Source organism: Lissotriton helveticus, chromosome 9 (genome assembly GCF_964261635.1).
Source record: "Lissotriton helveticus chromosome 9, aLisHel1.1, whole genome shotgun sequence".
Classification (NCBI taxonomy): domain Eukaryota; kingdom Metazoa; phylum Chordata; class Amphibia; order Caudata; family Salamandridae; genus Lissotriton; species Lissotriton helveticus.
The window spans coordinates 941,300,765-941,316,668 of NC_136070.1; the positions used below are offsets into that span (position 1 = coordinate 941,300,765).

At 46.3% G+C, this 15,904-nt stretch overlaps 1 protein-coding gene across 4 annotated transcripts in view; it reads left to right on the forward strand.

The window, feature by feature from the left end:
• RINL (Ras and Rab interactor like) overlaps positions 1 to 10,998 on the forward strand; it is a 387,388-nt gene extending 376,390 nt beyond the window's left edge. For 2 of the 4 annotated variants that reach the window (XM_078661180.1, XM_078661181.1), the window contains one exon: positions 9,201 to 10,998. In XM_078661180.1, coding sequence (XP_078517306.1) covers positions 9,201 to 9,473 — 273 coding nt within the window. In that variant the 3' untranslated portion in view covers positions 9,474 to 10,998. The remainder of the gene's footprint in view (positions 1 to 9,200) is intronic. The other 2 variants (XM_078661182.1, XM_078661183.1) reach the window with 1 other exon arrangement.
• The last annotated feature ends 4,906 nt before the right edge of the window (positions 10,999 to 15,904 follow it).

The following is a 15,904-nucleotide window of genomic DNA, read 5'->3' on the forward strand; positions in this document are numbered from 1 at the left end:
AAGCATTTGCAATGCAATAGGTCTCTCCTTTGAGACCTTATATGTATTAAGCTATGCAGCACATTAGCTTGGGTGCTGAAACATTTACTGTTCTGTAACATGAAGGCAAAATAATTACCAAACTGCGTGACACGCCAAGTATGGGAACAGATGGAGAGAAAGACTGCCTTTCAGCTGGAAATGGTATAGTCCAAAGCTCTGTTTTTTTTTTTTTTTTTTAAAAACCTTTATTTGAGCAAGCAGAAACGTACAAGGATGGGCCTACAACCACACGGGCCAGCCGCTAAAAAGGAGTAGACACATATCACATAAGCCCGCAGAGGTAACCGTCAATCAACAATGCAATACTCCACATTAAATACAGGACCAAAACAGGTTTTATATATATGAAAGAACAAACATACAAAAAGGCGAGAGTGTATCACTGAAGGTCAGCCCAAGGGACGCAAGGGGGGGACAGCAGCGGAGGTGCAGTAATAATATCCTAAGCACTAAGGAGCATGGAGCGGGGGGGGGGGGGGGGAGGGGGGCAGAGATCAGGAAGAAGAAGGGGGGGAAGAGCCGGTGACACCAGCTCAGTCCCTATATGAAGATTCCGGGAACGCTAGCCTAGGGAGATAGGGTAATCTCGATAGTGTCCACAAGGGGAGGAGTACAAATGTCGCCACGGTATTCGTTCCATTGACCCCACACCTTCACCCATGCCCTGGGTCTACCCCTGGCCACATAAACAGTTTTCTCACGGAACATGGACCAATCCATATTATCCTCCCATTGCGCGAGGGCAGGGGGCCTGGAGGCCCCCCAGAGTTGCGCAATATCTCGCTTCGCAATCATATAGCCCAGGGTGGCCCATCTAGTCTGTGCCACCGAATAGTCCGTGGGCTCCCAAACATTCAAAAGACAGCGACGAGGTTCCGGTCGCAAGGATATCCCCGTCACCACAGTCATCAGATCAAGCACGGCCACCCAATAAGCAGCCACCATCGGGCACTCCCAAAGAATATGCAGGAAAGTAGCACGCAAACCACATCCACGCTTACACAGTCCATCAGAGGAAAAGCCCATCACCATCAGTCGCGGTCCCGTCACGTACACCCGATGAAGGATCTTCAATTGGACCAGACGGAGTCGAGCCGGTATAGCCACCTCCTTCGGAGAGGAGAGGGCCGATTGCCAATCCTCATCATCAAGTTCCAACCCATCTCCCATCCACTGTTCCCGAAGTCGGGCCAATAAGTCAGTCCGATTGTTGATCAACTTTTTATAGATCAGGGAGATAGTGCTATCAGGAAGATGTCCGTCAAGGATACGGTCTTCAAGTGGGGAAGAGTCAGGCGGAATCTCACCAGGAGCAAACACCGAAACCAGAGCGTGCCTGATCTGTAAATAACGAAAGAATTCCCGACTACTCAGGCCATAGTCAGCCTGGAGGGCCTGAAACGGGCGCACAGAACCCTTAGAATATACATCCCCCACTTTAGAGATCCCAATCAAGTCCCAACGGTCAAAACCCTTGGAAGACCAAAGACCGCCCAGACGTTCTGAAGCATAAAGAGGCGTCGCCAACGTCAAGCGATCCTCCCAGCCCAGGCTCACATTCGCAGCACGCCACACTGTCAAAGCAGTCAAAGTAGGTCCCACAAGATGGCGCCCAGCGGAGCGAGAATAGAGTACTCTATTAAAGTCACCTCCCGGAAGCTGAAGTTTATCCATCTCAAACGCCGGATTACGACCCGGAGAGAACATAGCGTGATTAATAGCGGACAGATGGGAAGCCCAGTAGTATCTCTTAATATCGGGGAGCGCCATGCCCCCATCGTACCACGGGATAGAAAGTTTCGCGAGAGCAATGCGCGGTCGCCCATCCCAAATAAGTTGCCTCTGAAGGCTCTCAATCTCCCGAAAATAGGTCTTGGGGATAGGATCATAATAATTCTGGAGAGCGTAGAGAAACCGCGGTAGTGACATCATCTTAAACAGGGCCGCCCGACCCAATGGAGACAGGGGAAGTTTGCGCCAGCGGGCAACGTCCAAACGGAGCCTAAGCAATGGGGGAAGGAGATTACGATCAAAACGAAGGGACGGATCCAAGGTAACGAAAACCCCCAAGTATTTGAAACCATCCCGGACCACCTGAAGAGGAAGTCTACTCGGCAACGGAGGCAAGATACCAGATAAAACGTATACACAGGATTTAGACCAGTTGATGACGAGGCCTGAGTTAGCACCAAAGGACGCAAGAACGTCAAATAAAACAGATAAAGACTTGCGAGGGGAAGTAAGATACAAGAGGATGTCGTCCGCATAAAGCGAGACGCGGTCTTCGAAGTCCGGGGCCCATCGAATACCTTTAAGGGACGGTTCCCAACGGAGCCAGGCCGCCAACGGTTCAAGAGCGAGCGCGAACAACAGAGGGGACAAGGGGCAACCCTGACGGGTACCCCTGCCCAAGGAGAAGGGGGTCGACACTCTACCGTTCACTACAACTTGCGCCAGAGGTTCCGCGTACAACAGTCTAACCCAGCTAATAAACTCGCACCCGAATCCAAATTTCTCAAGTGTCGCCCATAAATAGGGCCACTCCACAGTATCAAAGGCCATGGAGGCATCCAGGGACGCCAAAATGGCCGGTTCAGTCAAAAGCCCCGCCCTCGCCAGCGCGCCGTGGAGGCGACGTAAATTCAGAGCAGTGTTGCGATGCGGGATAAAGCCAGACTGATCCGGATGGACCAACTCCCCAAGAACCGAAAGGAGACGGGTCGCCAAAAGTTTAGCCAACACCTTAGGTTCAACATTTAATAGGGATATGGGCCTATACGAGGAACAGAGGTCACGCGGTTTACCCTCTTTGGGAATGACGACGATTGTCGCCAGACGCTGATCATAGGGAAGCATGTTCCGCTCACGAGATTCTAGAAACATGGCGCGGAGATACGGCGCCACCTTATCGGGGCATAATTTGTACAACTCAATAGGCAAACCGTTCGGGCCCAGTGCTTTGCCCGAACGGAGCGATCGAACTGCATTGGCTATCTCATCATTCGTAAAAGGGGAGTCCAAAGCAATACGGTCCAAGTCGGTGACACAGGGCAAAGTGATATCACGCAGAAGAAGGCGGGAGTCGGCAACATCCCTCACAGACACGGGAGCATATACCACACGGAAATATTCTGCAAAACGATCAACAATGGCGGTCGGATCAATCACATTCTCACCACTCGCAGACTGAATCACGGGCACCACACGATTAACTCTTTCTTTCTTGTCCAACCACGCTAGGAGTTTGCCCACCTTGTCACCCACATCGTACAATCTGCCCTGCTGCTCACGAAACATCACCTTTGCAGCGTCAGTGACCAGAGATTTATATGCAAACTGTTTTAGACCCAGGGCATGGAGTTTGTCAGGCGTGACACCAGATTCCAACTCGTCCTCCAAAGCAGAGATCTCCCCCTCAAGGTCCACCACCTCCTTCCTCCCTGCCCTCTTCGCTTCAACAATCAAGGAAAGGGCCTGTCCACGAATCACAGTTTTAAAAGCTTCCCACAGGGACACAGCCGAAGAGACCGACCCCTCATTTTCCAGGAAATATGCATCCATGGACTTGAGCAAGAGGGTACGAGTCTCAGGGGAGGAAAGATACCAAGGGTTAATGGGAGCCACTCGGCCCGCCGCCTCTACCCCAACCTCGAAACGAAGCCAGAGCGGCGAGTGATCAGAAATACCCCTCGGCAAGTGTAAAATCTCACGAACCGCCGATGATTGGGCTGCGGGCATCAGGAAATAATCCAGCCGGGACAGACTGCCATGGGCCCCAGAATGAAAGGTGTATTGGAGCTGAGTAGGATGCAACAGTCGCCAGCAGTCCACAAGGCCAAAGGTATCTAAAAACCCACCCAACCACTGCTGAGCCTGCGGGGTATCTCTAGGGGGATGGCGATCGTGAAGGCCGGAAAGCACCGAATTAAAATCACCGGCAAGAAAGAGAGTGCTATCAGGGAGATCCAACAGAACACGGCCCAAGTCAGTAAAAGTAGAGGCCTGCAAACCCGGGGGAACATAAACATTGAAGAGAGATAGGGTGCGGCCTTCATATCTACCCACCAGGACAGTATATCTCCCACGGTCATCATGAATCACCTCATCGATAGCCAGGGGGAGGGAGGTTCGAACAAGAATACCCACACCCCTAGATCCGGAGGTAAACCCTGAGTGCGCCACAAGGCGGTAGCCCCATCTATTCATCGCATAACAAACATTACCAATCAAATGGGTTTCTTGCATGAAAACAATGTCCGGTGACAAACGTCGTATACATTTTAAGACCACACTGCGCTTAATACGATCTCCCAGGCCATTAACGTTCCAGGAAAGAAATTTCAACCCTCTACCCCCCATCCCAACCACCCGAGCCAAGACCCCTCGTCCATGAGCTAGACATCAGAAACAGCAGCAAACACAGGAGCAACTCGCCTTGAAAACAACACACAGAAAAGAAAAAACTTCCCAACCCCCCTCCCCCAAACTGAAGAGAAACACCCCCCACCCTGCACCCCTGCAAAAAGCTAAAGAGCCACCCCAACCTGCAGTGTGCCTGTCGCCCAAGAACCCCTATTCTACACAAAGACCCCGGAGGAGGAAAGGTCTCCGTTCCATCCACCCCCCGACCTCAGCAAGAACAAAAATAACAAACGAAAAGACAGAATGATCACAATGTAGAGGGACGCCGGCCAACACTCCTGAGAATGTATTCAAAATAAGACATAAGAGCCGAACAGTTAGATCTCCACACCACCTTCGGCACCGCCAGGGTGAGCGGCGGAGTCTGTCTCAGGAGGACAGTCAGGCAATGAGTCCAGCCAGTCATTAACAGCATCTGGCCGATCAAAGAAAAGGGTACGTTCATTGTATTCAACCCGGAGTCTAGTGGGAAAGAGCATGGCGTAACGTAGGCCCCGATCCCGGAGACGTTTCTTGGCACCACGAAACTCCATACGTTGTCTCTGAACCTGTTGGGAAAAGTCCGGGTAAAAGTTCACCGTAGCATTCTCAAAGGCCACCGGGCCCTTCACCCGCGAGGCCTGCAGGATAGCGTCCCGGTCTCTATAATGAAAAAGCTTCGCTACAATGGGTCTCGGCGGGGCTCCCGGCTTGACTTTGCCCCCTGGAACACGATGTGCACGTTCCACCGTGAAAAATTTTGTGAGACCAGAAGGGGCCAAATGGTTCAAGACCAGATCCTCAACCAGGAGATCCACCGAGTGGGGTTCAGGGTTTTCCGGTACACCAACCAGGCGAACATTGCAGCGACGCGCCCTATTTTCAAAGTCCTCCAGGCGACGGGTCATGAAGTCGTTCCCCCGACGGAGATTTCCAATCTCTGTTTGGAGCTCCGAGACGTCATTCGTAAGGCTAGAGGATTTAATATCCAGTGATTGTACCCTCTCATTCGTCTTGCCGAGGTCAGCACGAATCAGATTCACCTCAATAGCCACGGTGTCAAGTTTGTGGGCCAAGGCCTCGTACTGTAGGCCGATGGATTCCCTCACACCCGAGATGGCGCCCATGATGTCCTGTAAGGAGGGCTCCGCCGACTCTTCCAAAATTCGTTCAGACGCAATACTAGAACCAGGCAGGGCAGCTCCGGGGGACCCCTTAGAATGGGTATAACGGTCCATGACATTTGATTGAACTGGAGCTCCGCGCAGAGGTGTTTTCGTCTTGCGCGTCTCTCTGTCCCCTCTGCCCGCCATTTTGAAGATGCGTCACAGGACAAGCCACCAGGTCCGACGGGCCCGACACCCAAAGTACAGGATCAAAAGTACAGAAAAAGGGGGCACAACTCGGGTAGAGGTCGCCAAACCAGCAAATAGGTCACATGAAAGCCCAACAGCCGATCTGCCTCCAAGTCTCAGTCGCAACACGACATCCACAGCCGTGGCCCAAGTCGGAACGGAATCGAAACCGAAACTTAGGAAGGGGGGACCCACAAGGCCAGATCTCCTGCCGTTGTTGTTCAATTGCAGGACGGCTACAGTACCGCACCCCGTCCCGGGCGCACCTCAAGGGCGGAGCCCAAAAGTTCAGAGCACCATATCTCAGGAATACGAGATCCAAATCGATTTCTGAAAAGTGCTAGGGTAATCAGCCAAACGTCCCCTACACGAATTCTTGCAAGAAATCAGGATTCAGCCAGGATAAAATGTCGGGAGCGGCGAGGGTCCGGAGAGCGCTGTGCTCAAGCGGCCATCTCGGATGCCCGCCAAGCTCCTCCTCTCTGTTTTTAATATAAAATCAGGGCCTTCGGTGGTCCTATCACTGAAAACACAAGATTTGAAAAAGATATTATTGGCTACGGCTGCTCATGGAAGACAATTTCTATGGACTGGAATCTAGAGAATGCTAAAGTGATTCTGGTATTTTACTGACCCCTGCTGGTCGTTTTCTATCAAGAAAGTTAAATAGAGGCAGTTGCCAGAAAAATGTAAAAAAGAAAATCCCTAAGCCGAAAGTAATTCTGGTATTTTACTGACCTCTGCTGGTCGTTTTCTATTAAGACAGTTAAATAGAGGCAGTTGAACAGAAAAGAAAATGCCTAAGCTGAAGCAGACAAGTCCTAGGGCTGATTTCCAGAGCCCACAAAGTACATACACATATAAGTATATAAAGTATATACTACAGTATATACAAGAGGCCTCAAATGCTCGACCTAAAAATGGAGATACATGCAGTTATAGACAGCCAACAGATGGTTCAAAGTTTCTCTTCCAACGGATGAGATCTCAATGTTGTAATGACTGAGATCCACAGTAGAGCTTCGTCTTCATGTGGTAGCTCGGTATAAAAGAGAACTTCCAGCAAAACGACCATCACATATGTTACTACCCATCCATGGGCAAAACTGAGAAACAGAGCACCGATAACATAAACTCCAGAGGTCCAGCAGCAGGTCAAGAATCATGTGGACCATGTGATCCAAGCAGCAACAGGATTCCTTCTTTCTCCAAAACATAAACTCCCTGGAAATAAAGATGGGAAGGGCAGAGTGACACAGTAGTAAAAAACTCTATTAATAGAAATAACGTGTGCTACTGAGGCTGCTGAGGCTGGGCCTCCCGATACAGAACTCCGCAAGGATGCGCAAAAACGTCACCTGCATCACTTATTTAGCTGCCACAGCTTCACATCCTTTGCACTGCAGAACCCGGTGCAAATGCTGCAGAAGCAAGCCAGTATGAAGGCTATGGGTAAACTAAGCCAGTGCCACTCCAGTGCCCACGTCTGTTTCAACGTCCCATGAATGAAGCAGTTCTTCACTTTATTACCAGTATCCAATTGGATCATTACTCTTGACTTTGTTGCCTATCTCCCTACTCTTGGTGCCACACTTGGTTAGACTGCCCAACTCCTAATGATGTAGAATAGCAGTGACTCCGAGGAGATAGGGTAAATAGAAAGGTATCTCACACACCCTGGCTATTGGCATTTGCTCATTGTAATAAAGGTGTCTGGAGAACAACAGACGTACCGGAGAATGCTCAGCGAATAAGAGGAGTATTCCTTGTTTCAGGCACCCCCAAATGCACACAAACATAACAAGAAAGTATAATAACGAAGATTTTTTTATACACTACCTAAAGATGGGAATCAGAGTTGTCTACATCTTCCAAGCGATTAAAAATAGCAAATATTATAATTTCTTTGTGCAAATGCTAGCCTGCATTTGCTCGCAGTTTTGTCGAGCAATGTAAAACATGCCTGTATACCTTTGGTCAACCCACTTGACTAGGCCTCTGCCCCAGCACTGCTAATTACATCTTCTATGGCAAAATTGATAATATCGCTGCAAGATTTACAATTAAATTAATGATGAGAAAACTGGCCATGGCAGGGGCATGAGTTAAAGTTACCTTAGTGCATGAGTTATAGCTATGTGAGATAACTATAACTGGTGAATTTCTGTGTTTTTTGTAGCTTAGAACATTACTGCAATGTTACCTGAACATTTACTTTTTCAGTATATATATATATATATATATATATATATATATATATATATATATATATATATATATATATATATATATATATATATATATATTCCCACCACCTTTGTGCACTCATGGGCGGGTGCCGTTTTGTTGTGGGTGTGAACCAGCATATATATATATATATATATATATATATATATATATATATATATATATATATATATATATTAGTTGACATCCAGCATCTTGTTTCCTGCCAGCAGGAATGGCATTGATTGATCTATCATTTAACCAAATATGATCAGAGTGTCATTTGCGCACGTTTGAAAATGCAGACCATGTGCCACAATCATATAGGGAAGGGCAATCATGTTACCATAGGGATTTGAGGGGAGCTCTATAGGAAATTCTAGAGTGCGTGATGCTCATCTGAACCAGCACAGTTAAACATACTGGACCCGATCCAATAGGAAGGAGTTGATCCAGGTTAGTGTCCTGCCTCTCACACCCAGTTCCAGGTCCAAGTGCATACAGAGCCATCCATGAGTCACAGTGTCAAAGGCAGCAGACAGGTTTAATAAAACAAAAGCCTCCGAATGCTTATGTCACGTCACTCTGGTGATTGCGCCCTGATGGCCAAAACTGCTGTTTCAACCTCTCTCTCATAACCCAGATTGGAAATCAGAACAAGACATATTGTTTCTAGGAATTATTGTAAATTGACTCAGTAATCATGGCTAAAAAAGGTAATGTGGAATTAAACCTACAGTTCACTTTCAACCCTGGATTTTAATGAGGCTTTCTTTATTAGTGTAATTGGTTGTTCTTAAAAGAAATGTAGTAGATAACTTGTTACAAAAAAGTGTTCATCAGGCTAGCAGTATCTTGTGATAAACATGTTATGTACTCCCTCACAAGAGGAGCTAAAAAGAATACTACAATGTACTCAGTGAAGCCACACAGTCACTGATAGCACCCAGCCCTTGGTCTGCTCCTGTAGTCACTGATATCACCCACTAGATCTTTCCAAATACCTCTCGTCCTCCCTCTGACTACCGCTTGACATATACTGTTATGTGTCTACTAGATTCACAATAATGTTATTGCAGTTTACTACATGTGTAATTTCCTTATTACAAGCGCTATATCTCACCTTTTCTCCTCTGTTTTTTTTTTTGCAACCATTTCCCCGCTTTTCCCTATCAGGACTTCCTGTACGTTTCTTTGCGAGAGCCCTTCAACAATCAGAAGGTCCTGACGGTGTCTGCTGATATGACCACAGCATCCGTTTGTGCAATATGCCGACAGAAGTTCCAAATCCACGACAAAGAGGACTATGGACTCTTCCTCATAGGGAACAACGAGGTACAGCAGCTTGAGAGCGACAGCTTTCCCCAGCAGGTTAAGGCCGAGCTCCTGAAGGCTGGAGCCAGCTCCGTGGTGTTTGTTTTTAAACCGAAGACTGGAACATTGCCATGATTCCTTCAGATAGACCGAACAAGAACGATGAGGAGGTCCACCTAATGGTGCCCAAAAGAAGCAATCAGAAATTGACTGCACCTCCAACTAGGAATCACCGGGCTCAGTCACAGCTCCCCCATCTGTAATCACAGCAGTACAGAACATCAAGTTCTGGGCACCTGTAGCTCTAGAGACAACTGTGTTAACTGTTAGCCCAACCATCAGAAGAAGACTTTACCACTCTTGATAAATGGAAGCATCATCAGATGGCGCAACATGAGTAACCACCAGTACCATTAGTAAGCGGCTAAGCCGTCAGCAGACGCTTGTACAATCAATCACCTGCCGTAGTATCAGCAAACAACTTAACTGGCAAGCTGCAAGAATATTATTAACAGTTGGCCTTACCCATCAGCAGGTAGTGTTGTTTTCAGATATCACTTGGAAGTTATGTGACCACATGCCATGAGGTGTCTTTCAACCACCCACACCAGGCATGCTGAGGCTTGGTAGTTTCACCGTTTGCGTTATAAGTATGTGCCTAAAACTCCCAGCATGCCCGATGCGGTTGGCTGATTGCCATTGGCTGGTTGACATTAAAGCTATCAGCAGACAACCGAACAATAAGAACATGACTGCTTTATCTGTCACAAGGGTATTCGGCGTTAGGAAAAAAAAACTAAAAGCTCTTATCTCTTGTAAATATCTTATTTATGAAAGTGGTAAACAAAAATATACTACGGCGAGGACAGTGGAGTGGTGGGTGGCTCAGGACCAAACATCTAAAAAATAATTTGCATTGTCCAGCTACTAGTTTGAAGCACATCTTTGAGCCTCACTCATCTAAGCCAGGACCTTTATATAGGGCAAGCTGCAACCAAGAACCAGAACCTTTATATAGGCAATCCCTACCAATCATGTGCTCAGAATGGGTGCCACAATTCCGACTTTATTAGGAGTGCCTTGTGGCCTCACCAGAGATATGAAAAGGTATATAAATGCTGCAATACATTGCAGTACACAGGAACAAGATTGCCACCTTGTCCTCATGATCATTTAACAAAGTAGAGCAATCCTTTTGCTACTAAATAAGACAGACCCTTCTTCGGCCATCTCTTTCATCAGGCCCTCTAAGTGTCTAATAAGGGAAATATTTTCTCCTTGTTTAATGATTATGGATTTTTGTGTAACAGCCCAGAAGGCGGGAAATTATGAACTTATTAGCCACCCATTCACGCATAAGACTTGTTGGGATATAAGGAAAGTTAGATGTGGAATCGGTTGCGTCTCTCCTTCCCTGATTGTTTTCAGGCCAGAAATACAAATTAATGAAACGAGAACTTAAGCCTAAAAGCCTGGAGGTGGATGACTCTGCCAAACTTCAAGGTTCCCCCTCTCCCTCTGTGGATAACTCCTATTTTATTTTCTCAGCTGTTTGGCAGCAAAAAATGATATTGTGAAATATTCATTTGTGTTTTTTATTTCTTGACTACACCTCATCTTCTTAATCTAATGTCTATTAAATACTGTTTTTAAAAAAGCAGTTTCTGATGTTTATTTTCCCATTCATGGTTCACATTCTGTTTGTTTTAAAAGCCACGAGTTTTCTCATTTGGTGCTCAAATGTCACCCTTGCGTCTCATTATTCGTTGAAAGTCCTCTCATGCTGTTCTTCCCTGGGATAAAATTATGTGAGATCAACCATCCATTGTGTCCCTAAAATTGTAAGGTATGCAAAGATGTAAGCACCTAGTTGTTTAATTTTGCCTAAAATTTGTTTTTGGGATTAAAAAAGGTAGTTGCTATTTAGCCCACCAGTGGGTAACTAGTGAACATTCTCTGCTATATACCCAGCCGCCGGCTAAATACTATTTGCCTATCTGTGATTAAATAGCAAAGAAAAACGTCACTTTTAGTTGGCCACTGGTTGAAAAGGAGATATTATGCATTGTTTTGTTGGGGACCATGCAAATAGTAGAGACATTTTATGGTTTACTCATCCACTGATTAGATAGGGATGTGCACTGCTACTCGTGCAGCCTGCTACTCATGCAGCCTATATTAGCCATACTGTCACAGCGGCTTCTAATAAATCCAGGACTTTGTTCAACATAGTGAAAGAACTGGCAGGATCCAAAACCACTGCTGATCCCCCTTCCTTGAATAATGTGCAATGTGAAGAGCTAGCTCAGTTTTTCACAAATAAAATTGAAAGTATCCATAAAGACATTTTTGAACAACAACTGGGTGAAACTGACTATAAGTCCACCACTAACCATCTTCATTCTCTTCATACTCAAGGGCAATTGACTTATCTCCCCCTTAACAAGTGGCCTGAGATCACAACCCAAAATCTTCAGGATAGTAATGAGAAATTAAAATCAGGTTCCCCTGCAGATCCTTTGCCTGTATCAATCCTGAAAAAACTTGATACTAGGCACATATCCGTAATCTGCAGAATTTTAAACCAATCTTTGGGCTCCGCCATTGTTCCTACTGCATGGAAACATGCTAAGGTCACACCACTGCTAAAAAAAACATCGGCTGACCCCAAAGTTTTGGGTAACTTCCGCCCAATCTCCCTGCTACCTGCTTTCTCTAAACTCCTAGAAAAGCATATTCACATCCACCTGGCCCACTACTTGGAGACTAATAACATCTTTCATCCCTCGCAGTCGGGTTTCAGACCAGGCTACTCTACTGAGACCACCCTTTTGGGGGTCGTAGAACATCTGAGGAGCCTGGTTGATAGGGGTTCCTCTGCTGCACTGATATTGCTTGATCTCAGTGCAGCATTTGATACCATCTCCCACAGTATTTTACTGGATTCCCTCTTTGAAGTGGGCATAAGGGGAACTGCCTTAGCATGGATTAGTTCTTTCCTTAGCGAGCGGTCTTTTCAAATAAAGTCCAATATTGGCACCTCTGGTGTCCATCGCTCTCCCCATGGTGTCCCACAGGGCTCGGTGCTTAGCCCTTTGCTTTTAAACCTATACGTGGCTCCTCTTGCTCGTATAGCGGAGGACGAAGGCTTAGCCATGTTTAGCTACGCCGACGACTCCCAAATAATCTTCTCATTGACCAGTGCGGATAAAGCTTCACCTTCACCTCTGAAATCAGGCCTTGCTAGGATTGCAACCTGGATGCAGGCTCATTTGCTAAAACTTAACAGGGAAAAAACCGAGGTGCTTATCCTTGGTCCCAGTCCTGATCTCTGGAATAGCTCCCACTGGCCCTCCATCATGGGCCCTCTTCCCACCCCATGTGTCCAAGCTCGCAATCTTGGCATCATCATTGACAAAGGACTCACGATGCAGCCTCAAGTCAGTAAACTTACAGCCACATGTTTTACTGTCTTGAGATGGCTGCGCAAGATTATTTGGATGCTCCCGGAAGACACCAAGAAGTCCGTAGTCTATGCCTTAATCACCTCAAGGCTTGACTATGGCAACGTTCTGTACCTTGGGATAACCCAAGCTGTTCTGAACCAACTTCAGCGGGTACAATATGCTGCGGCCCGTCTTCTATGCAAATGCCATAGAAGAGAACGCATGACAGGACATTTGAAAGCTCTGCATTGGCTGAAAGTTGAGAGCAGAATAAAATTTAAAACGCTCTGCTTCATGCACAGGATTAAATTTGGATCTGCCCCGAATTACCTTAAAAATCTGGTGCATATCTATCTACCTACCCGTAACCTTAGATCCTCTTCCCAAGGCCTTTTTAATGTGCCCAAAGTCCGGCTTACTAGAATGGGAGGTAGATCGTTCTCATATCTAGGTCCCAAGTACTGGAATTCACTCCCTTTGGCAATCCGTACTGAATCCAATTTTGTCACTTTTCGTAGATCCTTGAAAACCTGGCTGTTTGACCAGTAAGCCACGGCCTGTCTTTCTCTAGTCATCATGTCCCTCTGTACTACTTTTTCTATCAGCGCCGGGAAACCCTGTTTGGTAGCTGTAGCGCTTAACAAGTTAAATAAATAAATAACAAGTTAAATAAATAAATAAATAACAGAGGTAATGCACGGTTTGACTGACGGGGGTGCAAATAGCAAAGAACTTCACATTTTACCAGACTGCTGACAAAACAGCAGAGATTAGGCAATTTTTGGCCAGTGGTCGGTCAAACAGCAAAGCCTCTTCAGTGTTTAGTTGCTGCTGGCTAATTATCAGAGATTATGTACACTTTAGCTGGTGGTCATGAAGATAGCAAAAAAATGTCTCTGTTAACCCACTCACTGGCGCAATAACAGTGATCATGCACTATTTGAGCAGTGCCCATGCAAAAGGCAAATAAACTCTCATTTTTAGCTCTTAACAGGTAAACAGAACAGTTTCTATCTTATTTACTTTGTTGCTAGATAAATAATAATGGGGCATATTATCAAGTAAGGGGATTACGTTATCGCCGCTTTTATCGGCAGGAAACTGCCGATAAAGCGGCAATAATGGGCTTGATAATATGCTCTATGAATTCCAATCGAAGCCCATGTTAGATGTGAAGACATCTAACATGGGCTTCGATTGGAATTCATAGAGCATATTATCAAGCCCATTATCGCCGCTTTATCGGCAGTTTCCTGCCGATAAAAGCGGCGATAATGTAACGCCCTTACTTGATAATATGCCCCAATGTTTCTCTGCTATGAGCCCAGGTATTGACGGGGTAATACATGATTTCTGCTTTATACCTGGTGGCCATCTAATAGTGCAGCATCTCTCTTAGGTACCTGCAGGGGCGTAGGCGTAGGAGCGTCGCTCCACTGCTCTGTGAGCAATTGAAAAAGGAAAAATAAAATTATAATAACACAACGTTATTATCATTTTATTTTTCCATCGTGGCTCAGCTGGTATGGGATGGGGCTGGCTGTCACAGGAACAGGGGGAGAAGTGGTGAGCACTCTCTTAAGTACGAATGACTGTTTGGCTGGCCATCTTTCGCTGGACAAACAGTCATTAAATTTTTGCATGTTCTCCTCCGGCTGTATTGCACATCCTGGGTGGTGAACAGCCTCCTAGTCACTCACTGAGCGCTGAACCACTGCGCCCAGACCAATCACAATGCTGCTGTAACGCTGGGTTGTGATTGGCTAGGGGAGTGTGGGAGCCTGTGTGCTTCCTGGTTCCTGCTCCTGGAGTCAACCGAAGAGCCGAAGAGGACTGGGAGACAGCGGCCGTCCTGCAGATATGTTTTTTTTAATGTATTTCTTTTCATTACCTTCACCCCTCCCATCTGCGCCTCACCACTCCTGTTAAGTTGCAGCCGCCACTGCCTGACTGTAGGCCTAATATACAGAATCACAGCTAGACAGGCAATTCTACCACTTTGGCATTTACCCAGCAGGTTCAGGAGGCTTTCAGAGCAAAAGGGGCTGTAGTGGCTCAACAATTCTCCTCTGATCTCCCTCAGTCTCCTGCAAGCAGGATTGGTTTGAACATTTTGCCAAGGCGGACTTTAGCCTCTACTTACTGTACAGAATCTCTGCTCTTTACTTGTACGTTGGTCTGTGCTATCCCGCAGGCATTTGGAGCTATTCATCCAACAGCTGAGTAGAAAGCAGTTATTCTGTGCTACCCAGCCAACAACAAGTACACAACAGAATTTCAGCACTAATAAGTCAACATCCAAGCATATAGCAGAGAAATGTCACTATTTCACTTGTGGCATTTAATACGCATGCAGTCAGTATTCCGGTGGATGATTAAACCTGGGGTATTGGTGCTATTTGTCAGGCAAAAGTGAAACTTTCCATTTACCTTACTGCTGAGAAATAATACATTGTCACTGCTATTTTGCAAACAGCTGAATAAACAGTGAAGTTTCTTTGCCCAGAATTGCTGAGCTCATATGCTTATATCCAACAACATTACCAGATCTTGAACTGATGGCCTGGACCAATAGAAACCAACTCTTTTCAAAATATTAATTTTTTATTGTCATTATCACTGTCAAATCACACATGCAAACACAATAACACTTGAACAAATGGAGCTGAATAAAGGCTGCATGATCACAAAGAAAAAGGATCAATATCTCAGAGCAAGTCTTGACATTTGAGAGGTGTTGTACTTTGGGCCTATTTCTGGGAGAAGATACTGACCGGAAAAACCATTGGTGTGAACCATTTTGTGCAAACAAGTCTATAAGTACGGATTCAAAGCTCCCCATTCAGACATCATGTCCTCTCTTTTGGTTCTGACCACCCCCTATACCTGGTTCCTTTAGTCCTCTAGATGAACTTTGACCATCTCTGTCAATGTCAGGCCTAAGAGCAACTCTGTTCTCTTTCTGCCATACTTCAGACCCCCACAACCCTTTCTACCAATGCTCCATATTCCACTCGCTTACCAGTGGCAAGTTTGTTTGTCCCTCCAAGCATAGGCTCAACTTAGACCACCTGGACAACATCAGACAACCACTGCTGCTCCTCAGACCTCCCGTGCTGT